General features: G+C 35.7%; 3 protein-coding genes across 3 annotated transcripts; 2 read left to right on the forward strand and 1 right to left on the reverse strand.

The window, feature by feature from the left end:
• Nucleotides 1-8,403: 8,403 nt before the first annotated feature.
• LOC123680719 lies at nucleotides 8,404-9,702 on the forward strand. Its single transcript, XM_045618756.1, has 3 exons — nucleotides 8,404-8,832; nucleotides 8,950-9,315; nucleotides 9,423-9,702. Exons 2-3 carry the CDS (start codon nucleotides 8,973-8,975, stop codon nucleotides 9,629-9,631), a joined length of 552 nt encoding a protein of 183 aa, XP_045474712.1. The 5' UTR covers nucleotides 8,404-8,832; nucleotides 8,950-8,972; the 3' UTR covers nucleotides 9,632-9,702.
• A 10,602-nt stretch (nucleotides 9,703-20,304) lies between these two features.
• Nucleotides 20,305-21,990, forward strand: LOC123680861. Its single transcript, XM_045618978.1, has one exon. It carries the CDS (start codon nucleotides 20,305-20,307, stop codon nucleotides 21,988-21,990), a length of 1,686 nt encoding a protein of 561 aa, XP_045474934.1.
• Nucleotides 21,991-22,759: 769 nt separating this feature from the next.
• Nucleotides 22,760-26,347, reverse strand: LOC123680862. Its single transcript, XM_045618979.1, has 2 exons — nucleotides 25,895-26,347; nucleotides 22,760-25,819 (listed from the first exon to the last, which is right to left on the reverse strand). Exons 1-2 carry the CDS (start codon nucleotides 26,345-26,347, stop codon nucleotides 22,760-22,762), a joined length of 3,513 nt encoding a protein of 1,170 aa, XP_045474935.1.
• Nucleotides 26,348-26,827: the final 480 nt, after the last annotated feature.

The raw sequence follows: 26,827 nt of genomic DNA on the forward strand, positions 1-26,827 counted from the left end.
TGTAGCGCTTGATACGGTTACCCAAAGCTTTAACTTTTTGTTTCAGCCTATCACATACTGCCATCAGTTTTTCTTTGAGTTGTTCATTTGATCTGCTGGTTCTAATGCGAGATTCTGATGCGATTTGCCGTATGCCCTCAAGGATCTTCTTGGTATGCGACTCTGTATTGAGGTAACTATGCAATATACCGATTTTTTTTCTAATATTCTTAACTTTCTTTTCCAGCCTCAACTTCCATGGTGGTGTAGATTCCTGACGCAGCTCTGAGTATATTTCACCGATCTTCATTCCGAGTTCTTCTGCGACTGTAACCGCTCCAGCATAAACGCAGTCCACTATCCCCCTAAGTGTGATGTTTACATCTAAATATCTCTCCATCAACCTGTCCACCCTCCGAATACATTCCAGCATTCTTTTAGATCCGTACATCCTTGGAATCTTAGGTCTATATTGTGGAGAAATCCCGGTGTAGTTGTGGAGGTTTTTGTTGAAGATGCGCTCTATCCTTGATGGTAGGATGCTCATTCGAATGATAGTTCTGCTCTCTAGGGGAACCTCTTCATCTTCAACCCTAATCTCTGAATCAATTCGTGGTAAGTAGCTTTGTTTTATTGAGTTGAGTTCAGTTGTCGAAAATTTCTCTTTTTCCAGGAGCCATCTCACTCTGTTGGCAAGAAGGTTAGCATAAGATTGTCTTCGTGGATTGATGTCATTCCACACTTCAGTCAACAGTTCCCTATATCTCCTTCCAGTTCTCTGCTGCATATCTGTTGCTATGTAGTGAACGCGTAATATGAGGACATTATCTTCCTCCGTCCATCGCATTCTCGCGTATTTGAAACTCCTGTGGGACGAGACACTATCTCCTCCAAACTGGGGTTTCTATCCTCATTCCGTGGTACGCGATCCTGGCTTACGGTGCCATCTCGGGGGGCTGCGCCGCTTGCACCACAGCTTCCCCCATCAGGCTCTTCCTCCGGACGGCTCCGAAAAGGACCAGCCCGCTGTCCCCTACCGCCCTGATTTCGACTTCTAGTAATAGGAGCACTAATTTCTTCAGATCTTCGGGTTGCTGGCCTGAATATCCGGGTGACTCGGGTATGCGGGGTCGTCATTCCCCGAAGGCATTATGCCCCCCTGCATATATATATATATATATAATGGATAAGAATGTTGGGATGTTTTCTTATCCATTAGATATATTGCGATCAATAATTTTCTTACGAATTATATATATATATATATATATATATATATATATATATATATATATATATATATATATATATATATAATCTGTATCCCATTTTTTACCTTTCGGTGTATGGGTTTCATTATCTACATTTTCTAACTTAACAATAACTTAAGAATAATTCTAATTTGACTCAATAAATTTCTTCCATTCTATCCTATTTGATGTCATCATCTCAGCTTCCCTGACGCTTTTCCCTCTCTTTTTTATTTCCTCTTCTACCACATCCTCCCATGTTTGTTGCGGTCTTCCCCTTTTTGCCTTTTTCTCGACTTTTGCCTCCCATATTTGTTTGATTGGTCTCTCCTCCTCCATACGATGTAAGTGTCCCCACCATCCCAACTGCCTCTCACCCACAAACCTTTCCAATGATTTTATCCCCAATTCACCTCTTATGTCCTCATTTCTCCTTCTGTCCATCCTTGTAACCCCTTTCACTGCCTGTAGTTTACTCCTCATTCTCTTTGTTGTGTTCCAAGTTTCACATCCGTACGACAGAACAGGTCTGAATATCGACTTAAACACACATTTTAGTTTTCTCTTCGACTTCAGTTCTTCTTAGGAATTTCTTATTAATTGCGTGGTATAATCTGCCGGCTTTTTCAATTCTCTCGTTAATCTCCCTTTCTTGGCTTCCCGTATTTTCTATGTTCACTCCTAAATATCTGAAACATTCCACCTTTTCAACTTCCTCTCCCTCAATTTCCAATCTCCAATCATCCTCCCGTTCATCGTTCACTTCCATCACTTTTGTCTTTCTTCTATTTATTTCCATCTCATATTTTCTCAGTATTCCATTCCATATATCCAAATTTTCCTGTATACTCCTCCTTGTTCCCGCCATCAATACGATGTCATCCGCAAAGGCACATTATGATATTACAACTCTTCTTAAGTTCTTAAAACCAATTGTAAGCTTCTGTGTTCTTTCCTTTGCCTCTCTGATTATCTCATCCAAAAACACTATAAACAATGTCGGACTCAGCACTCCACCCTGCCTCAGTCCCTCCTTTGTCTCAAATAATTCCGACTTCATATTTCTGACAATAACACAGTTCAAGCTTTCACAATAAACACTTTTAATAGACTCCACCAAATTTTTATTTACCCCTCTTGTTTTCAATATATCCCACATTTTAGATCTACTAACTCTGTCAAAAGCCTTCACCAGATCTATAAATACAAAATAAGCCTTTCTTCCACTTCTTTTCATCTTATGAATGATCTGTTTCAGAGTGAAAATGTGGTCTTGTACACTTCTCCCTCTCATAAACCCACTCTGAGCTTTATCTAGAGTGTCCTCTGTGCTTATTCTTAGTCTACTCTCCAATATCGCTTCGTATACTTTGAAAGCTGTACTTAGCAAGTTTATACCTCTATAGTTATCACCTTTCTTTCTATCCCCATTCTTGTAGGCTGGTACTATCATCGCCATTTTCCAATCTTGTGGTATTTCCTTTGAATTCCATGCTTTCTGACATATTTCCCTGAATACATTTATACCCTTTTCTCCCATGTTCTTCATCATTTCCGGTGTAATTCTATCGTATCCCGCAGCTTTTCCATTCTTGACTCTTCTGAGAGCTACCTTAACCTCTTCAATGCTTATCAAGTCTTCCCCGTCGTCCTCCCATCGCTTATCTGTTTTTTGTGTATCTTCTTTTTTGACTTCATTTCCCTTCAGTAATTCAATGAAGTGTTCCTTCCATCTCTCCATTATTTCCTTCTCTCCCACAAGCAATCTGTTTCTTTTACACTTGATCGATGTATTGTCAACCTTCTCCCCCTTCCTCATATTTTTCATGACTCTGTAAAAAAGCTTTCTATTTTCCGTGTAATTTTTCTCCATTCTCTCTCCAAAATCTCTCCAACTTTTCTCCTTTTCTTCCAATGTTACTTGCTTAACTCTCTTCCTTTGTTCCTTATATTTCCGATAATTACATGCATTTCTATCCTTCAGATATTCCTTCCATAATATTTTCTTCATTTTAATTTGTCTCTTCAAGTTGTCACTCCACCAGGCTGTGCCCTTTCTGTTTCTCCCAATTTTAACACTACCACACACTCTTTTTGCTGATTCCATCAGTATATTCTTGAACCTTCCCCATACTTCCTCCACTCCCTCCTCAACTCCTATTTCCACCGTAGTCATATTCTCTTCTACATCTTTCCTGTATTCTTCTGCTACACTCATTTCTCTCAGTTTATAACTTTTATATTTTCATATCCTTCATTAAGTTGCCTATGTTCGACCTTCTCTTTTACTTCACCCATTATCTTTGCTACAAGCATATAATGGTCACTTCCTATTTCCGCTCCCCTGTGCACTCTTACATCTGCGATGTCCCTTCTATTATCTCTTTCTACTAAGAAGTAATCTATTATTGATCTATCGTCAACGTTATGTCCATGCCTTGTGTACCTATGTACATCTTTATGCTCAAAGAATGTATTCGAAACTATCATATTATTCATCCTGCAGTACTCTATAAGTCTTTCTCCGTTGTTTGTTTTCTTTGTTTCTCCAGGCTAAATGTTTAAACCCACTAATGAGCAACTTACCTGCTCTAGAGTCATCCCAAGTTCTCCATTTCAGGTTAGCGGTGTCGAATTTGGCGGTCCATTTTACATCACTGACCGAAAGGGTCGCGGTTGCAAAATAACAAAATGTTATACAAATAACATAAATAAACAGACACAAGTCTGTTTATATGTTTTGCCACTAAGGCCTTACACTTAGAGGTAGCAAGCGACCTTACCTCTGATGTTTTCATTCTATGCTTGCGACGGTTTATATCTCGAAGAGGAAAGCCTCTTCAATTGTTATGTGATAATGGCACAAATTTTGTCGGCGCGGACAACGAAATCGCGAGATTCTTAAAAACAAACAACGAAGAAATCTCAGGTTTTGCAGCGAATGAGGGCATTAATTTCAAGTTTTCACCAGCCTACTCCCCTCACTTCGGTGGGCTTTGGGAAGCGGGCATAAAATCCGCCAAATACCATATCACTAGAATATTAGGAGACAAACATTTAACATTTGAAGAACTAACAACTTTATTTAGGCAAATTGAAGCAATCCTTTCCACTTTCTTCTGATCCTGCAGACCTTAATCCTTTAACTCCAGCACATTTCCTCATAGGCAGGCCACTCACTTCATTGCCAGCAGAAAATCTATTACAATCAAATCCTAACAGGCTCAGCAGATTTCAGAACCTCGAAAGCATGCGTCAACATTTTTGGCAGCGTTAGAAGAATGAATATCTCAGTGAATTGCAGCAAAGGTCCAAATGGCGCATCAAGCAAGAAGGGCTTAAGGAAGGCGACCTGGTTGTCATCAAGGAAGCCAACGTTCCTCCTTTGAAATGGCGTATAGCCCGAGTATCCAAATTATTTCCCGAATCGGATGGAGTTTCAAGAGTGGCTGAGCTGTACACATCTAAGGATATCATCCGAAGAGCTGTGCACAATCTTTGCTCCCTGCCGGTCCCACCAACAGCGGAAGTTCCTCGAAATCCTAGGGGATTCGAGGGGGGGGGGAAGATGTTTAGTTATGACACCCTATATGCGGTTTGCACACTGCAAGTGACCGCCTTTATAAGACAGACAAATGTGAGATGACTGCTGTGCGGAAGAGTAGATAAATTGTATTCAATTGCGCTGTACGAGATCGATTGTAACACATGAGATTAAGCCAAGAGAATAAATATTATAATTACGAAATAAATATTTCAAAACCAAGTATATTTCAATTATTAGTATATCCAACGGCGCAAACACATAGCAAATGTCTCCCATCTAAAACTTATTGTAGCGTTGATCATACTTTGAGAGAAATGGCAACCTGAATTTGGACCGAATTCCTGAATAAATTCGTTTTATTATTATTATTAGTTCAAATTATGTTACGTTTATCAAATCTCATTCTACTTATTTCAGAAGTATAAAAAAACGGATACCTAATTCCTCTACAAAAATGAAAAGATATAAAAGAAAAATGGTCTGATCTAGTAGAAAGTATATTTCCAAGGAGGAATCACTTCTAAGATCTCCATTCGTTTTATGAAGACAAAAATGTTTCAATGGAAGTTCAAGAAGGAAAAAAGGAATTTTCATGTCAAATTGATCCAAGTGATTTGGAAGATGATATCTTTTTATTTTCATCAGTAATTTAATGGACTATGGTGCCAAGGGAATGTGTGATGTGATAACTTACTGCCATAGGATAAATAAATGATATGTAAAATCAATGCAGTATTTGATAATAATAATAATTTATTTGCACACAAGAAATTCATAAAAACATACGCCATCAAAAGTTTACATGGCTTATTGTTAATCAAAAAATCTTAAACTATAAATGAGTTGTATTAATAGTACATAAATATGTATGTAGTTATAGTTACAAATTATCAAATAATATTTACAAAAATGATTCCTAAATAAATCACTCAACCTGTATATTGTATGATCCAATAGCAAATCCTTTATTCTCTTACTAATAACAACTGGACTCAAATTTTTCAATAGTCTGGAAGTTATAACATGTATAACTTCAGACATGTATGATTCGGAACTTTTCTTATTCTGGATGGTCTTATTACAGCATAATTAATGCTTGGAAAAATATCTTTCTAATTGAAAAATTTAAACTTTCATGCTACACAATGTGTAAAGCATATTTTTAAAATAAATTATTTCAAGTTTTAAGAATTATTTTTTGTGAATTCTTCATCAAATGGCTCACTAACAGTTTTGAACGTCTTATCACCAGATGAGGACACTATAGAGTCGCAATTTTTCAAATTCATAATTGCCATACTTAATCAGACTCTAGCATAATGTTTATTCATTCTTTCAAATTAGCTGGCTTTTCCTCTTCTCAAATATTGGCAATGGTGCTCAGTATTTTCAGCAGAAATAATTCGACCTGAAATTATAAACAATTATAAAAATAATCTCTATAACTTACTAGAAACTTACCAATAAATAGACATTTGATTTCCAATAATTTCACTGACTCCCCATTCTTGAAAATAACACCATTCAGAAAAGCAACAAGCCTCGGGTCCAACTGAAAAACTTCAAGTCCTTTTCCTGAATATGGTATTTTTTTCTCTGAAACTTTCGTATGATAATAAACTATTAGCTGACACAAATATAGATATAGTACCATAAATACACTGATCTGGCTTTATATTCCCAATTGATTCCATGCTGGGTATATTTATTGCCGAACAGGACATTTATAAAATACTTCTGGCACACTGATGTCCCAGTCGATACCCTTGAAGGAGTAAATTTCTTCTGCTTCATCCATTACATAATTTCGATATAATAAGGTGGAAAATTCACTGAAGTCTGTCTCATTTATTTAGAAGTAATGAAACCAGTCCACTTCATATATTGTAAACATGGTCAGCTTTTTTAAAAGCTTGGCCTTTTTCTTCATATCCCTAGCTTATATCGCTCTTCTGAATAAACTGAACATGCACAACGCTTTATATAATTACACGAAAAAATTATCTGTCCCCAAAGTCTTACTAATGATATTGTCCAAAGTCACCACCAGATATCTCATTCCAAAAATATACACACTGCCTATTCATTTGTTATCTGCATTCCATACCCATAATTTTATTTAAAATCCAATTATAGAAGTATAACAAGTTAGGTATTGAAATTTTTCAATACAAACTACGACGAAATGTTAATTTTTATAAACAAACCAGCATTAAGCGCGTTCGGTTATTACCTCGGACCGCTCGGACTTGTCTGAACCGTTCGTTTATTACATCCAGATTGAGGGGAACACACATCTGGAGCAAAGATCCTTAATCTTTGATCTGGAGCGTTCGACAAAGATATCTGAGCAATCGGATGTAAATCTTTTTCGTCGGACGTTTTCGACCGAGCAAAGGGATTTTATCCACAGAGTTTCCTATATTTACATTTTACCTGTGCTGCAAGCTCTCTAGTCACCAGTTTCGTTTAAAATTGTTTTTAAGAGCGTTAGATAGATTTAGTTTATACTTGTTTTATATTTTTTTTATTATTATTAATATATCATTAAAATGTCGTTGGGTGCTAATAATATCATTAAGAATGCAGAAAAATCAAATCAAAATATAAGATATTCCAGAATTAGGATAGTACCTAGAGTACCTTTGAAGGTAGAAAGTGGAATGTCGTCGAGCAACACCTCAGGTATATCATTTTTTTAAATCTGTTTAAATGAGTTAATTCATGTATATTACAGTGCAATTTACAGTGTTAGGATCATTGAAATCAGGCGACAAGTTCGTTCCTATAGACGAAACGTATATGTATAGACATATACAGGGTGGCCATTTGAAAACGAAACAGACGAGATTACAGACGAAATAAAGTTTTTCGATAGAAATGCTCGGACAGGTCGATTTCTGTTTCGAGGGGGACAACTTAAGATGTAGGTTACGGACGCATAGCGCTTCAACCCTTGCTGCTACAACCCCCATCCCCAATTTTTGAATAGGGAAGATGGGGTGAGTGATACCTCAATTTAAAGGTATTTTTATACTGATTTCAGCACAGTAATTGTTTTTTCATTTTATGCATTAGTTCTCGAAATATTCATGCGTCAGTTAGTTAGGAAGGAAGCCACAGTCATGATTGTTTTGAAGCTCAAAATGTCGATTTTTCACAAAACACTACAAGTGCCATGAAAACACCACTTCATTTTCAAATACTTAGTTAAGAATATTTCGAGAACTAATGCATAAAATGAAAAAACAATTACTGTGCTGAAATCAGTATAAAAATACCTTTCAAATGAGGTATCACTCACCCCATCTTCCCTATTCAAAATTTGGGGGTGAGGGTTGTAGTAGCAAGGGTTGAAGCGCTATGCGTCCGTAACCTACATCTTAAGTTGTCCCCCTCGAAACAGAAATCGACCTGTCCGAGCATTTCTATCGAAAAACTTTATTTCGTCTGTAATCTCGTCTGTTTCGTTTTCAAATGGCCACCCTGTATATTTTCAAGGGCAAGTTAATTTAGTCGATTGAAGATGATTAGTTTGTGTGGAGAGATTATTGTAAATTAACAATTAACACTTTGTTAAATGTATAAAAATTTATAAAGAACAACATAAACACTTAAAAATCGGTATATTAGGTATTAGATTGTAATCCCTTTCGGAACAAAATTGTATTGAACAGTGATTGCAATTTTATAATGTTATGTGTACTTTATTAGTTTTTATACATTTAACCAAGTGAACTGTTACTTTTCAATAGTCTCTGTACTCAAACTAATCATCCTTTTCGACTTAGTGAACTTGCCGTGATAAACTCTAAATATAAGTATAGATGTTACGTTGGCTTAGACTGAATTCAATGGTGCTAACCAAAGATGTTTCACTGTAGTTAAAACCTCTTTGGTGCTTACCTTGTTCTGTAAGCATTTACCTTTCTAATAAACATTTATTTCCAAATTCATTAGAAAATATATCAATTGGGACTTCTCAAGTGGTCCTGCATCCAACCTCTGTCAGATTGACACCAGAAATTAATAATAGCTGCTCACCATCATTTACAGGTAAGAGGTTCTAAAAGTAAACTTATGAATAAAAGTTTTAGCAAGAGCAATCTCCGTTTTGAAATTTGATGCTGATTAAAAAAAAAATTTGGTTTCTTATTGAGTTTTTTGTTTCAGATAATACTAAGCTGTGGAGTGATATGAGCACAAAACAGCTTATTGATTTATGCAAGAAATATGACAAAGAATTTTCGACAGGAATAAAAAAAATTGTTTGGGACAAAATCTCAAAAGAAATGTCTACAATGTTTGGCTGGCAATTTACCTCACAACAATGTGATACAAAATGGAAGGGTCTTAAAAACACCTACAAAACAGTTAGAAGACATAACGAGCAATCAGGTAATGCCCATAAGTACTGGAAACATTATGATGCAATGAATGATATTCTCTTCAGTAAACCAGAGATAAATGCAGTTGCCACCTGCTCCAGTGCTAATGGGCTCGTTATAAGACCCATAAGTAGAGAAGACAATTTTAGTAGTATGTTTCTTTTCCTTACGTTTTTTTTATTTGTAATTTATAAAAAAATACTTTTTACTATCCAATAGATACTTCTATATAATTACCGGTAATTTTGATATTTTCAGATGATTCCATAAATGAGGACAAAGATACCATTGAAGCTCCTCAGATATATTCGTACTCATTTATGAGGAAATGCAAATGCATAGATAATGCAATGGAACGGAGACACAAGGACAAAATGGCAAGGCAGGATAGATTCTTAGACCTGTTTGAACGTTTGACAAAGGCAATCGAAAAAGGCAGCGGACAAAGTGAAAGTTCTGGTATCTAATATATTTTCAGATTATGTTTAGTTTTTTTATTTTTTTATATTTAGTTTTACTTGTTTAGATTTAGTTTTATATGTTTATATTAAGTTTTTTGTATATATTTAGTTTTACTTGTTTAGATTTAGTTTTATATGTTCATATTAAGTTTTTTGTACATATTTAGTTTTATATGTTTCATTTGTTCATGTTTAGTTTTATTTGTTTCATTTGTTCATGTTTATTTTTTTTGTTTCATTTGTTCATGTTTTGTTTGTTAAGGTAATGTGATAAAAGTAACGATTGTGATAAAAATTATATTTATTTATATAGCTTAAAGAATATATTGAAATAACTAATAACAATTGTCTTCATTAGAAAAAACAACAGTAACCATTCACAAATAGGCAACATTTAACTTAAAGCTATTCTTACATATAACTTACGTCATTGGCCCAAATTTATTTATTTATATCAATAATCAACAATAAGTTGTTATCACAGATATTATTTCCTTGATGATGAACAACTTTTATTAATCTATTTGCAATTCACTCATAATTCGCAATCTTTTGGCAATAGCTGGCTGATTTTGCCTTGTGTTCACAAAGATTAATTCATTTTCTTCATTTTGATCTCTCTCCTCTTCCACTTCCTGATTGACGTCTATTAAATCATCAATTCCATCACCATTGAGTACACAAATATTGTGCAAAAGACAGGCAGAAAAAACAAGCAAACAAATTAAGTCCATCCCTACTGTTTCTAGAAATAAATGATGGTGAATATTATTTATTTACAAACAAACTATTTCATGTATTAATATATAATAATTAAAAACATTATCAAAAATGAAAAAAAAAACAGTGGATATATCAAAGCACTTTGAAATCTTTTAAATTGAAACATGAAAACGATCTATCTCCAGTCTCCACCGAACCTGCAGCAATGCTTTTTTGAGAATATTGTTCATTGAGCAGTTGGATCTGACAAGTTTTATATTGAATTGTTCTCAAGTTATGTAGATTCCTTTGAGGAATATTCAATTATGTTGGTGTTATCATACCTTCAAATCCATTGATCTCTTTAAAGGCTTCCATAATAACATGAGCTCTTTGTCTGGATGGCCAGCTTATAATGTTATGTATTGAATTAATTTTTGAGAATTTTTTACATATGTAAAATAATTTGTCATTATTTTCTATGTTTATGTGTTTTGTTTTATTGATATTCTATGGTCGAAGATTATGGTTATGCATGTTAGGTTATACCATAGACATAGACCTAATATCCATGGACGTCGCGTTAGAGAGAGAAGTCGGGAGAACGAATAAGATGGAACATCGGAGGGCAGTCTGTCAACTCTCTTGATTTATTGCCCTAGAGAAAGAGAACAATATACATCTCTTTCAACTCGAAGAGTTGAACGTATTCCAAATTTGAATTTCGATAATCATGGATGAATGAATGTTCTCTTTTATCTAATGAAAATTTTCTGTAGCATAATCCTTTTCGAAATAAAAATATTATTCCGAATTTGCTTCTATTTAGTCTCATGAAAAATATTGAGAATTTTTCTACCTGAAGTAAAAGAAATATTACCGATTCAAAAGATGATTGAATCGAATATTACTTATCTTCACCTATAGCCAATAAGAGCATTGCTGATTCCTATAAGCAATTATTTATATGTTATATTTCCTTGAGATATTAACAACTCCAACTCATTGTTACATTAAATCCTGTTCTGTCCCCACAATGTCAGAAAGAAGTATGGTCTAAAATTTCTCAATTTTCCTGATTCACATGGTAGAAGTTCATCCAAATATATGCCATATTTTATTCCATCATTGAATTAGGCAAATCGAAATGATAAATATAAAAAAGTATGTAAATTTCATTCTATTCAGTTCATAAAACGTATATAGTATATAACATTACTAGCAAGGTAAGAGGGTTTTTACTGGCGAACGGAGGATATAATTGACGAGCCGCAGGCGAGTCAGTTACCTCCTTGAGCCAGTAAAACCCGTTACCTTGCGTGTATTGTTTTATATTTTATTTGTTTCTCATTTGTAAAAAGGTTAGATAAATTCCAAAAAAATCTCAATAATTTGTCTCAAATGTCGTAAGCTATCATAGACATATATTTATATAAGTCTATGTAAGCTATGGAAGCGTTGTCATGAACATGTCTGTTTATTTTTCTTTACATTTGTTTTGGCGAAAGCGAGAATGAATGTATCAAAAGAAATTATTGAGGCAGCCAGTAGTGTAGCTTCAAGTTCATTACCTGCAAAATCAGCTTCAAGGTACGAGCGAGAATACGACGACTTCAAAAAGTGGCAAAACAAAAATAGTGTGATTGGGGTAACTGAAGATGTTTTGTTGGTCTACTTGAATCAACTATCAGCTAGATTCAGCCCTAATACTTTATGGGCAAAATGGTCTATGCTGAAAAGCTGCTTGGAAATGAAAGAAAATGCCCCTGTTCGCAGGTTTGTTTTCCTTAAAAAATTCATTGAAAAATATGACGTTTAGTTGTCATTTGCAGATTTCAAAAGATAATAGCGTTTCTGAAACGAAAAAATGAGCGTTATACGGCAAAAAAGGCCAAGGTATGTTGTCGATGTGACGAAATTCTCTCCTTAAACATGAATGATGTAGAAGATATGGAAAAATACGTTATATGACGATAAAACAAAATTTTCTAATGTAAATAATACTACTAACTTGTAAAAATTTTGCAAGTTAACTGTCAGTTTTACAAGTTAGTGACTTGATAAAATAAACTTTCTTGATTAATATTGTGTTTTTGGAAACTGACGTTTACAAATGAGAAACAAATAAAATAAATATCATGTCTTTATATCTTTCAATCAGATGATTTTGACATTTGACCATCTCAGAGTAATAAATCACCTATTTTATTGCTTTTAGGTTCTTCACATATTGCCCTCAGTAGCATCTCTGTTCGAATCAAGAGAAATCATATATTCTTCTCTCTCTAGGTCTTTCTCCTCTACGAGCTTCTGAAAAATCACGTGACACTCGGTCCATGGATATTAGGTCTATGGGTTATACTGAAGTTCTTTTATGATTGTGTTGTACAGCTGATAAGATATTATTTAGAAGAGATTATCGGCTTGTTGTTTCGATTCTTTTAGGTAATTATTACTGTTTTATTTATGTATATTTTTATGAAATCAATAAATATTCTTTTAGAGCATCGATCCGAGCCTTTATTTAATAGAAAGAAGATTATAAATCGAAACAATCGTCACGATGGAAACACCTGTGCAGGTTAAACTTCACCTCGTGTTGAGAACAGAACCAGATGGGAAAACGATGAAAATTAGAATATTATCGATAGCGGAGATAAACGATCCTATAACTTATGCATTTCCGTATGAGTATCAAGAAATAGAGCAACATCCAGAACTTGGCAAACTGCAAACAGTGAAAAGAAAGTGTTCATCTCTGAAGAAAAGAAATCAATTCAGAAATATAAAGATTTCTTTGCCTCCTGGCATAGTACCTTTGTATATGGATAGTGACCGTAATTTTATATTCAGTGATTACACACTGGAAGAGGTACAAATGGATAAAAGTGAAGAACTAGGGAATGAGTCTATGAGCGAATTCAAACAATTTATTACCGGCTTGCAGCAGAAGACAATTGATTCAGGTTCTATGACTAGATCTTTTGTTTTAGAAGTTTTCAAGGGAAAGTCACAGAATGCAGAATATTGGATGCGGAACTTTGAAAGTGAATGTGATCGCCATGGGATTTTGTCAGACGAAAAGAAGATAGAAGCACTCCGCTTATTTCTAGCAGAAAATGGAGAAGAGTGGTTTTCAGCAGCCCATGTGAAATTATCCTCAGTTGGAACCTGGTTATCTTACCGTGAGTCATTTTTACAAACCTTTTCAGACGAAGGTTGGATTAACGTCAGAATGGCATTTGGTTATAAATTTTTAGGGGGTTCCTTGTTAGAATACGCATTAAGGAAGGAAAAACTTCTTTTAGAAGTTGATCCAGAAATGTCTATTAAGACTAGGATTTATTTGATAGTAGTAGGATTACCCATATACGTTCAAGACAGAATTGATAAAGGGGAAATAAATTCCACAGAGAACTTAATGAGTCACTTAAGGAAATTAGAGTCATTAGTTAATAAAAAAAACCAAAAAGCCACTGTTAAAACTGTTACTTCAAATCCAATAGTTAGTAGTGTAGAAAAAAACCTTGTTTTATATGTGAACGATTAGGGAAACCGGGACGATATCATCCAACTGAACTTTGTCGTAACAAAATAAGACATAATCAAATTAAATTGGTAAATAACTTGGAAATGGAAGAAAGGCTCAATTTAGCTATTCCTGAACAAAAAAACTAAACCTCACACTGCTGATAAAACTGAATGTACTAGTAGAACATAAGAAAACTGTTTCAGCCATTTATGATACAGGTTCTAATATTACTCTCATAAATTTTTAAAAATTGTTGATGAAATTAATCAACCGACTAATAAAAGTATAATAAAAGTATTTTCAGAACTATCAGTGGTGTACAATTAATTAATAGTACCGTGAATATAAAATCAAAAATTGGTAACATAGAGGATACTATCCAAGCTTTTGTAGTAGATAATAAGAATTTTTGTTATGATATATTGTTAGGGTTAGATTCCATAAAGAAATTCAGACTTATACAGGGAGAAAATTTGGAAATATTCCAAAAAACTGAAAAACAGATGAAGAGAATTCAAAAGATTTCGATTGTATGGTAAATTTCAATGAAAATGTAGATGTTTCAAAATTTTTGGCAAATCTAGATCATTTAGAGGAGGAAAAGCAAATATTAATTCTTGAATTGATGAAAAAATATGACTCCATTTTCGCAAGAAATAAATATGATATCGGCAGAGTTCAGAATCATGAAGCGCAAATAAAATTATTAGAAAATAAATATATATCTAAAAAACCTTACAGGTGCTCCGGCCCAGATCAGTTAGAAATTGAACATCAGATAGCTGAATTGTTGAAAGCAGATTTGATTGAAGAATCTAGTTCGCCATTTGCGGCTCCAGTAACTTTAGCGTTTAAGAGAGAAGACGGGAAAAAGACACGTCTATGTGTAGATTTTAGAGAACTAAATAAGCTAGTAGTACCTGAGGCTCAACCATTTCCTCTTAGAGCCCGTTCACATGACGAGCGGTTTCCGCGCGGTTTGAAACCGCGCGTTTACAAGTACATGAATTTTCTTCGAAGCGTACACATGCCTCCGCGCGGTTTTATGGACCGCGCGTAGAGCGCGGTTCTAGAGCTTGCCCGTAGTAACCGCGCGTTGGCGCGCGGTTTGAGATCATAGGTTTCTAATGTAACCGTTCAGATGACCGCGCGGGCACGAGCTGATAGATGCCAGAGACGTATTTACGTATTTTCCTTCGATCCGTTCGGTCAGAAATATTTCAAAATGGAACCGGACGCTCCTAAATTATTCATAGATGAAATTGAGAATTTTACTGTAATATGCGACATAACAAGTAGTGTTTATTCGGATAAAAACTCAAGGAGACGGGCTTGGGAAGAACTCGTCATCATATCCTGTGAAGGAGATGCTAATGAAGAAAAAAAATTTATTATGTGACCATATAAAAATGATAATAGCTCTTTATTTAGAAATCATGAGATACACGTAGAACAAATACAAATGAAGAGAAATAGTATCAAAATAACATTCACCTACCACTTAACAGCAGAAATCGACTATACTAAGTATATGGTTCTAATTATAATTATTCAACAATAAACTAAAAATTATATTCTTAAATGGTTTATAATTATTTATTTCTTTGATTTCATTAGGCAGTCTATTGAAAAACTTTAAACAACTGTATTCTAGCTGCTATTTGTCTTGAATTTAGTTTACTTTTTTTTTTCTGTCGAGCCACGTGTCCTGCCCACTGCCACTTCAATTCTGCAACACGCGCTATAATATCTACGACTCTAGTTCTTTGTCGGATTTCTTCATTCCTTTTTCTGTCTCTGAGACTGACATTGAGCATAGTTCTTTCCATCGCTCTCTGCATCACCCTCAGCTGGTTTGCGGTCTTCTTAGTTATTGCCATAGTTTCCAGGCCATATGTCGCTACCGGTAATATGCAGGCATCGAAAACTTTCCTTTTAAGGTTTATGGGATGTCGTTATTCCTGAATATATATTTCATCTTTCCAAAAGTCATCCAAGTTAGCCTGATTCTTCTTTTTATCTCTGCTGTTTGATTTTCTTTGCCGATTCTTATTGAGTGTCTTGAATATTAAATATTCTTCTACATTTTCAAATTGTGTGCCGTCAATGTTTATGTGTTCTGTGGTGTTGTTGATAAGTTTGGTCTTCGAAACATTAATTTTCAAACCTACTTTTTCCAGAGCATCACTAAGTTGTTTTAACATCTCGCTCAATTCCTGCATGTTGCTACTTATTATGACGATGTCATCGGCAAAACGAAGATGATTTAAGTAGGATCAGTTTTAATTGATGAATAATAGAAACTATTTGATCTATAATTACCTATCAAAACTCAAAAAAGTTTAATTTTCACCTAAATCTGATACTGAACCCAGATTCAAACCAAAATGTAGAATTCAAACTGAATACGGGCCGTTACGGCAACGCGCGGTCACCGCTTGGCAACCGCGTTCCATGTGAACGGTATCCAATTATCAACCACTCATTCAACCGCGCGTAGACCGCTTGTCATGTGAACGTGCTCTTATAGATGATATAATTCTAAAAACAAGAAACTGTCATTGGTTCACAGCATTAGATATTAACTCCGCATTCTGGTCAATTCCTGTCAGAGAGAAAGATAGGAGTAAGACTGCTTTTGTCACTCAACAAGGACATTGGCAGTGGAAGTGTTTACCTTTTGGGCTAAAAATTTCTCCTGCCATTTTCCAACGTATTTTAAACAATATCGTACGAAAAAATAATTTAAATTCATTTTGTATAAATTATATAGATGATATTTTGATTTTCTCCGAAACATTTGAGGAACATTTGATTCATTTAGGAAAGCTATTACAAGCAATTAATGATGAAGGCTTTCGACTTAAACTTTTAAAATGCGATTTTGCTAAAAACTCGATCAAATATTTGGGTCATTTAATCAAGAACAACCAGGTAATGCCTATGAAAGATAATTTAGTCTCTATTCGAGAATTTCCAATACCTAAAACGAAAAAAAACGTACGCCCATTTTTAGGAAAAATTAATTTTTACCATAAATATATAAAGAATAGTGCTAGAATATTAGAGCCTCTCCATAGTTTGTTGAGAAAGGATTCGGTTTTTATATGGAACGATCATTGCGAAAAAGCCTTTCAAGAAATAAAAAATTATTTATGTTCTGCGCCAATCTTAACAATTTTCGATAAAAATTTACCCATATTTATTTACACAGATGCTAGTATAGAAGGAATTGGTGCGGTATTGAAACAAAGACAAGAAAATGGGGAAATTCTGCCAGTGGCTTATTTCTCGAAAAAGTTGAATATAAGTCAAAAAAGAAAAAAACGCCATCTATTTAGAATATCTGGCAATAAAAGAGGCTATTCGATACTGGCAATATTGGCTGATTGGTTCCAAATTTACGGTTTTCTCGGATCATAAACCTCTTGAAAACTTGAATATTAGATCACGCACTGATGAGGAGTTAGGGGATATGGTATACTATCTGTCGCAATACGATTTTGATATTAAATATTCTCCGGGATCGGAAAACTTGGAAGCAGATTGTCTTTCTAGAAATGCGGTACTTAGCTCTTCTGATGAATTTGATGAGATTTTAAAGGTTGTCAATATGATTGAGAAAAAAGATATTGAGAAAGATCAAAAAAATATTGAAGATGTCATAAAGATAGAAAAAAAAATTATAAAAAGAAAAGATATATTTTATAAACAATTAAGAGGAGTAGAAAGAATTTTTGTATCTGAGGAATTAGGAAAGTTATTAGTAGATAAAATTCACAGATTCTATGGTCATATTGGAGGTCACCAAATAGCTTTGAAAATTCGCCCATTTTATTATTTTAAGAATATGGATCAAATAATTAAGAATTATTGCAGAATTTGTGATACTTGTTTGAGAAATAAATCTCGAAGGGAACAGAAATATGGAGTCTTATCTCAGTTAGGACCTGCTACAAAACCTTTTCAGATTGTATCCTAAGACACAATAGGAGGTTTTGGTGGTAGAAGGTCTACAAAGAAATATTTACATTTATTGGTAGATCATTTCACTAGATTTGCTTTCATACACACTTCAAAAAATCAGACTAGCTTGGATTTTATTCGTTTGTTGGAAAAAGTGTCAGATCATAAAATTGATTTATTGCTTACCGATCAATACAGTGGTATTAATTCAACTGAATTCAAGAATTATCTCACGCAGAGGCATATTGAAATCGTGTTCACAGCAGTTAATTGTCCTTTCTCTAATGGTTTGAACGAAAGATTAAATCAAACCCTGGTAAATCGCATTCGATTTAAAATTAACGAGGAAAGCAAAAGGAGAGCCTGGTCAACCATTGCTAGAGAATGTGTAGATGAATATAATAAAACTGTACATACAGTGAACAAATTTTTTCCTGAGTATTTGTTATTTGGAATAGATAGTCCCATAATACCTGAAGAGTTACGAGAAGAAAAAAACTTAGAAACTGATAGATCCATAGCTTCACAGAATTCTAATAAATACCATAAGAAAAACAAATTAAGAATCGACAAAAATAGGAAAGTGGCTAACTTCAAAGAGGGAGATTTTGTGTATATTGAAAATAGCAATAAACTAAATAGGAAAAAGTTGGATGAGATTCGTTGTGGTCCCTATCGTATTAAAAAAATAATCTCTGATTCTATTGTGGAAATAAATTGTGATCATAAAAAACAAGAATCAAATTTGTACCATGTCACCAAATTATTACCATGTAGCAATGATGTTTTTTCTTGAACAATTTAATTTTCAAATTGTTACTTCAGGGGGGGAGATGTAAAATAATTTGTCATTATTTTCTATGTTTATGTGTTTTGTTTTATTGATATTCTATGGTCGAAGATTATGGTTATGCATGTTAGGTTATACTGAAGTTCTTTTATGATTGTGTTGTACAGCTGATAAGATATTATTTAGAAGAGAGAATCGGCTTGTTGTTTCGATTCTTTTAGGTAATTATTACTGTTTTATTTATGTATATTTTTATGAAATCAATAAATATTCTTTTAGAGCATCGATCCGAGCCTTTATTTAATAGAAAGAAGATTATACATATTCTGTACAGAACATCCCAGCATGATGACTTGGTTATTCCAAAACGATCAGCAAGAGATCTCAATGTATAATAAAGCAGTAAATATAAGATAATTCACATTACAAATTATTGTTACCGAAAACTCTCCAAATTAGATAAACACCATATGGCTATCATGGCTTGTTTTTCTAAAGTAATTTCTGGATGTTCACCAGCACCAAATCTATTAACTGAAACTCCATGTAATTTGGTGAGTAAATCTTCAAATGTGGTTGGATATATTCTGAAGTGTTGTTTGAATTGGTGATTTTCAAATCTGGGTACCGTTTCTTCAGCAAACCCTTCTATTTTTTCTCTATCTATATTCTAAGAAAATATCCGTCCGCTCTCGGATGCTATTGCCGAACGCCCTTATTTTAGACAGATAAAATCCAATAATCCATAGACAAAGGTAAACTCTGTGGATAAAATTGTTTTGCTAGGTCGAAAACGTCCGACAAAAAAGATTGACATCTGATTGCTCAGATATCTTTGCCGAACGCTCCAGATGTGTATTCCCCTCAATCTGGGTGTAATAAACGAACGGTTCAGACAAGTCCGAGCGGTCCGAGGTAATAACCGAACGCGCTTCTTGATTATTTGTAAAATCTGTGGTCAAGTGACTAAAAAATCTGTCCGCTCTCGGATGCTATTGCCGAACGCGCTATTGTTCTTTTCACAAAACACATTCAGAAATTCTTCGATATCAGCTCCGTTAGCTCCGTCATCGTTCGGCAAATCAAGAACGCACCTATTGCTCCGTGGTCACGTGACCTATCAACCGTTTATATTTAGTATTCTGTGGTTTACACCGCACGCTCCGCACCGTTGGGCATATACCGAACTAAGATGTCTAAAATTCAAGTGTATCAACTGATTAGCTTTTGTTTTGCCAGTTTTGAGAATATTAGATTTGTTTTGTTTAGTCAACTGTAGGTAGCGCTATTAACGAATTGTGACCTTAGAACATTAATATCTATCTATATTCTAAGATTGTGACAGATTCTTGTTATTTATATTAATTATATATATATATATATATATATATATATATATATATATATATATATATATATATAGATATATATATATATATATATATATATATATATAGATATATATATATATATATATATATATATATATAGATATATATATATATATATATATAGATATATATATATATATATATATATATATAGAGAGAAATCACTAGACAGGCAAAAAAGAAGAACAAGAACATAGCCCTGGCCTGGATTGATTACCAGAAAGCCTTTGACTCTGTCCCACACTCATGGCTGATCGAAGTACTGGAAATATACAAAGTAGACCGTAAAGTAATAAACATGCTCAAGTTCCTCATGACCACATGGAGGACATCCTTAACAGTCAGCCAAGGGACAGATAGTTACGAGACCCCAGAAATAAAAATCAGAAGAGGCATCTTTCAGGGAGATGGCCTGAGCCCACCATGGTTTTGCTTGGCGCTCAATATACTGAGCAAAATGCTAAATAGATCGGCATATGGATACAATGTCGATACGGAAAAGAAAATTACTCACCTTTTCTATATGGATGACTTGAAACTCTATGCGAGGGGACGAGCACAACTGGAGGGATTATTGGAGCTGGTTAGAAACTTCAGCGTGGATATAGGCATGACACTGGGATTAGAAAAGTGCGCGGCGATTATAGTTAAGAGAGGAAAAATTGTGGAAGAGGAAAACGTGAGGCTGAGAGATGGAAAAGAAATAAATACTCTAAGTACGGAAGAAAAATATAAGTATTTGGGCATACAACAAACATTTGAAATACGACAACAGGAAAATAAAGAACATGCTAAAACAGAACTACTTACAAGGGTTAAGCTTATACTAAAATCACAACTGTCATCAAAAAATAAAATAATGGCCATCAACATCTGGGCGATTCCGTCATTCACATACACTGTGGGAGCACTCACATGGTCGAGAACGGATCTACAACTAATTGATAGAAAAATTAGAACTACAATGACACAGTTCGGCCTGCTGCATCCTAACTCGGCCATTGAGAGAATTTACTTACCTAGGAAGGAGGGTGGCCGAGGCCTCAGTTCATTAGAAGATACCTCTAAAAAAGAAATAGTTAACATCAAAAAATATTTCAAAAATACCTACTTACCAATCCATCAATGGGTCACAGCACAGGAAAGTATGGCACTCGAAGACGGAGAGGACAGAGAAAACTCAGCAGAAATGCTTAGACAGAGTTGGCAAACTAAGCAATTGCACGGTAGGTTCTATGCAAGTCTGCATCTGGAAGAGGTGGATGTAGCTGCTTCCAATATCTACCTGACCCAGGGTTACCTCTTCCCACAGACAGAAGGAACGATCTTTGCCATTCAAGACCAAGTAGTGCCAACCCGAAATTACAGCAAGCATATCATGAAAAAACAGATAGAAAGCACGAAATGTCGGCTGTGCAATAATGCTGAGGAAACCACACAACATCTAGTATCGGGATGCTCAGTTATAGCCAGCACAAAATATCTGTCGCGACACGATAACATGGGGAAGGTGGTACATCAACTTCTGTGCCTGAATAAGAACCTCATACAGCATTTCACACCCCACCACTTGTACGTCCCAGCAGCAGTGATGGAAAATAACGAAACGAAGATATACTGGGACCTCACGATACTTACCGACATAGGAACAGAACACAATAGACCGGACATGGTGGTATGGGACAAAAAGAATAGAACGGCAGTAATTATCGACTTTGCCGTTCCGCAAGATCAAAATATGATGAAAACCTATGCAAAGAAGATAAGGAAGTACGAACCACTGTCAAGGCAGATGAGAGACATGTGGAAGTTGAGAAGGGTGGAAATAATCCCACTTATAATCCGTGTCAATGGACTAGTACTAAAGAAAACTGTCCAGCATATCAAAGATCTAGAAATGCAAAATAATACCATTACATGGATGCAAAAAGCCGTTTTGCTTGGCACTGTGAATATCATCAGACAGGTCATCTATCCACACTGAGGAGCAGATCTTCTCTTGGTAGAAATACCCGGGAAGCCCTGTAAGAAGTACCACTAAAGTGTGAAATTGGAAAAAAAAAAATATATATATATATATAATATATATATATATATATATATATATTTATATATATATATATATATATATATATATATATATATATAATATATATATATATATATATATATATATATATATATATAATTATAAGTTAGATAAGGGGTGTGGGAAAATTGATAAGTGTTATAATGTCACTCTTCTTTATTTCATTTAGTCGACGTTTCGATCCCGATGGGGACCTTCTTCAGGACTCTACAATAGCAATAGAAAACAGTCAAAATAAGGCAATCACAAATCATGTAAAAATAGTACATACCGAAATACAGAGTTGTAAAGATCTTATTTGAACACAAATCAATAGCTCTCAAGAAAGCAACTAACAAGAACATCAACAACTTCAGCGAAAAAAGATCTGATACTTCGTTAGTGAAGGAGTAGAAATCAATTATAATAAGTAAATAGGTAAACAGAATAATCAACAAAATGAGAGGTTGTCAAAAATGTTATCAATTTTTCCACACCCCTTATCTAACTTATAATTATTGTTGTATATTGGGAATTAAAATTGTTGATATATATATATATATATATATATATATATATATATATATATATATATATATTTTTTTTTTGCTTCACACTTTCGTGGGGTTATTTCCCAGTTTACCCGGGCCAGTAGGCCAAGGGTAAGCTGTGCTACTAGGAATTGTTAGTAGGGATATATGATTTGCCGGATTATGCCCACTGTTCCCAGTATTACGGCTTTTTGCATCCACGTTAAGGTGTTTGATGGCAGCTTCAGTTCTTCGATGTGTGCAGCAGTCTTCCGGTGAACCAGTCCATTGGCGGTTATGATTAGTGGTATTATTCTGACAGATCTTAGTTTCCACATGTCTCTCATTTGCCGTGCAAGGCTTTCGTATTTCGTCATTTTTTCGCCATATGCTTTCGCTATGTTAATGTCTAGAGGCACGGCAAAATCAATTATCAGAGCAGTTGTTTCGGTTTTGTTCCACACCACCATATCAGGCCTATTGTGCTCCACTCCTCGGTCAGTGACTATAGTTAGGTCCCAGTAAATCTTGATGTTATCATTTTCTAGTAGCGCTTGTGGAGTATACAAATGATGTGGGGTGAAGCATCGGAGGAGTCCTTCTTGAAGGCATATCAGCTGGTGGACTACTTTCCCCATCTCGTTATGCCGGGCCAGGTATTTCGTTCCAGCGATCTGAGAGCACCCTGACGATAGGTGCTGGATTGTCTCTTCAGCATTGTTGCACAGTCGGCATTTAGTGGACTCTATCTGCTGTTGCATGATGTGCTTAACGTATGTCCTAGTTGGTATAACCTGGTCCTGTATAGCCATTAGTGTTCCCTCAGTTTGAGGGTACAGGTATCCTTGCATGAGGTAAGTATGAGTTTTTGTTTTGTCCATTTCTTCTTGTTGTAGGCTAGCATAGAATCTACCGTGTAATGATTTAGATTTCCAGCTCTGTTTCAGTTCTTCTAACTTGTTTTGTCTTTCAGGTTCTTCTATGAGTGATCTTTCAGCAGTGTTGGATGTTCGGAGGTGAGTAGCGACCCATTGGTGTATTGGGTGATTTTTTTTTAGAAAGAAGTCTCTAATATTTTCCTCTTCTTTTCGGCAGGCTTCCTTCAGATTACTTAGACCTCGTCCTCCTTCTCTTCGTGGTAAGTATATTCTCTCTACAGCAGAGTTCGGGTGAAGTAGGCCGTGTTGGGTCAAAGTTGTCCGAATTTTTCTGTCTATTTTTTCTAGGTCCGTTTTTGACCATGTCAAGACACCTGCAGAGTAAGTGAACGCTGGTATTGCCCACATGTTGATTGCTGTTATTATGTTTTTCGCTGACAGCTCCGTTCCAAGCAACTTTCGCATCCTTCTGGTGAGTTCATTTTCAGCGTTCCGTTTGTTCTCTTGCTGCTTTATTTCGTAGGTTTGATGGATGCCTAGATATTTGTAGCTTTCTTCAATTGCCAGGCTTTTTATTTCTCGACCATCTACTAGTTGGATGTTTTGCTGTCGTGCCAGTTTCCCTCTTTTTATTTCAACGGTTGCACATTTCTCTAGCCCCAATGACATTCCAACATCTCCACTGAACTTCCTTACCAGTTCAAATTGTCCTTCTAATTGCTTGCGACCTCTAGCGTAGAGCTTCAAGTCATCCACATAAAACAGATGTGAGAGTGTGGTGTGTTGGTCTATCGCGTATCCGTACGCTGATCTATTGATCATACTGCTTAGTGGGTTCAAGGCCACACAGAACCACGGGCTGCTGAAGCCGTCACCCTGGAAAATTCCTCTGGTTATCTTGATCATCTTTGTTTGATAGGATATTGTTTTGTGTCTGACTGTCAGCGTTGTGCGCCAGGTTGACATTAGACATTTCAGGAGTTGAATCACTTGTTGGTTAACTTTGTATATATGGAGCACCTCTAACAGCCAGGAATGTGGGATGGAGTCAAACGCCTTTTGGTAGTCTATCCAAGCCATGGATACGTTTTTCAGTTTTTTCTTTGCTTGTTTAGTGATCGTGTTATCAATCACCAGAAGTTCTTTAGCTCCTCTACCTTTTTTGTTGCAGCCATTTTGTTCCCAAGCTAGTAGTTTTTTGTCTTTTAGATGTGTCATTACTTTGAATCCTATTGTTGACGTCAGAATTTTGTATGCAGATGGGAGGCATGTGATAGGTCTGTAGTTCTTCGGATCAGACAATTCTTCGTTTTTGGGAAGCATGCTAGTAGTTCCGTGCGTGAAGTATTTGGGTATTTTGCTTGGATTTTTTAGTGATTCCTGGAAGAGGCGAGCCAGTACTCTGTGCGTTGATTTGAGAGTCTTCCACCAATAATTATGTATGTGGTCGATACCCGGGATGGTCCAATTCTTCATTCTCCGGATAGTGTTACTCACGTTATCAGCAGTGATTGTTATTGGGGCCATTTCATCCAGACCGGCTTGTTCTTCAGTTATGGCTTTGATCCACGAGGCTTCCTTGTTGTGTACCTCGTTTTTGGACCAGATGTTCGACCAGTACTTCTGCATCTCGGCAGGGTTTGGGGGTGCCTCTCTCTGATTTTTGTGACCCTCTTCTAACCTCTTGAAGAACTCTTTTTGGTTGTTCGAGAAAAGGTTATTTTCTCGGTGTTTCCGTGTTCTCTTATGGTATCTTCGCATTCTGCTCCCCAGTGCCGCAATTTTCTGTTTCATGGTTTCCATGTGCATTCTCAGGTGTTCTTTGTAATCCTTTTTCAGTTTCTTTCTTCTTGCGTAGCTCTGGGCTTTCTTTGCTAGTTTCTTGGATGGTTTGTCGGTGTTCAAGTAACTGTGTATGACTCCTATTACTTGTCTGTGTTTTGCGATTTTCCTCTCAATCCTTTCTTCCCAAGGTGGTCTTTTTTGTTGTTGATGGTTTGGATTTGTGGTCTTGGTGTGTTGAATTGTATTTGCCATGATGGCGGCACAGTATACCTTGTGGCACAGTTCTTCTAGGCTTGTTGAGTTGTTAAACGTTTCATCAAGGGTCTCATCAATGGTTTTCATCATTGCAGAGGTCTCTTTATTGGTATTCAGTTTAGAGATTTTCGGTTTGCTGGTTATCTCTACTCCTTCCCATTGAATGTTGATTTCCTGAAACAGCGCATGTATTCCTAAAGTTGCCTCGTTATCCTTAGTTACTTCTTGTTGTGGCTGTGAGATTATCTCGTGTTGTGATTGTGGACTTCTTTCTCGTTGTGGTTGTGGACTTCTTTCCTGTTATGGTTGTAAACTTCTTCGTTGGATGCTTCTCCGTATGTTGTTAATTGTTTGAGTTGGGGATTTTCTCACTGAGTCTGCCTTCATCGCCTCGAGTTCATCTGGAGAGAGTAGTTTTCTCGATTTAATATTCTTTATCTGCGCGATTAGGTGCTTTCCGATGAACTGCTTGTCTGGGTAGGTTTTCGTCCAGAGTTCCACTAATTTTGCTGCGTATTTCTTTGTTTGAGTCCCTCCCTCTGTAGCTTCGTAATATGCATTTATTAGACTTGTATTCATTGCTCTTGTCCAATGCTGCCTTCGTGCTTGAGGTGGAGCGGGATTGTCTTGTGCGAGTTCTGATGAACCTTGACTTAACACATCCAAGCTGTTTCCTCTTGTAATCCTAGTTGAGACGCCTGGCCTTGTGGTTCCGTTTCGCAGAGGAGCGCCACTTGCTCCGCTTGCCTCTGCTAGGGGTTGTGTCAGTCTTCCCCCAAGCGCAACCTCATCGCTGGGGGCGGTATCCGAGGCTTCATCATTCATGTCGAAAGCGAAAAGGATTCACGGTGGGAGGGCTGCTGACCCTCAACACCGGGTGACTCAGGTACGTGGGGACGTCACTCCCCGAAGGCCGAAGCCTCCCTGCGTATATATATATATATATATATATATATATATATATATATATATATATATATATATATATATATATTTCAAGTTGTTCTTCATTGGACGCATATAATTTGAGATCATCAATATATAGTTGATGGGTTATTTTGATCTTTCTGTTTTTGTCTAGGATGTATCCATATTTCTGTTCATTGATGAGCTTGCTGAGGCAAAACCATAAGGGGCTAAGTGGGTCCCCTTGAAATAGACCCCGTCTGATTGCGATGTGAGCTGTTTTAATTATAGTAGCCCCAGTTTTCAGAATCAGCGAGGTTCGCCATTCGCTCATTAGGTGTTTTAGGAGATTTATTACTGATCCACATACTCCGTACATACTCAGAACCTTGAGCAGCC

Source organism: Harmonia axyridis, chromosome 5, assembly GCF_914767665.1.
Source record: "Harmonia axyridis chromosome 5, icHarAxyr1.1, whole genome shotgun sequence".
Classification (NCBI taxonomy): domain Eukaryota; kingdom Metazoa; phylum Arthropoda; class Insecta; order Coleoptera; family Coccinellidae; genus Harmonia; species Harmonia axyridis.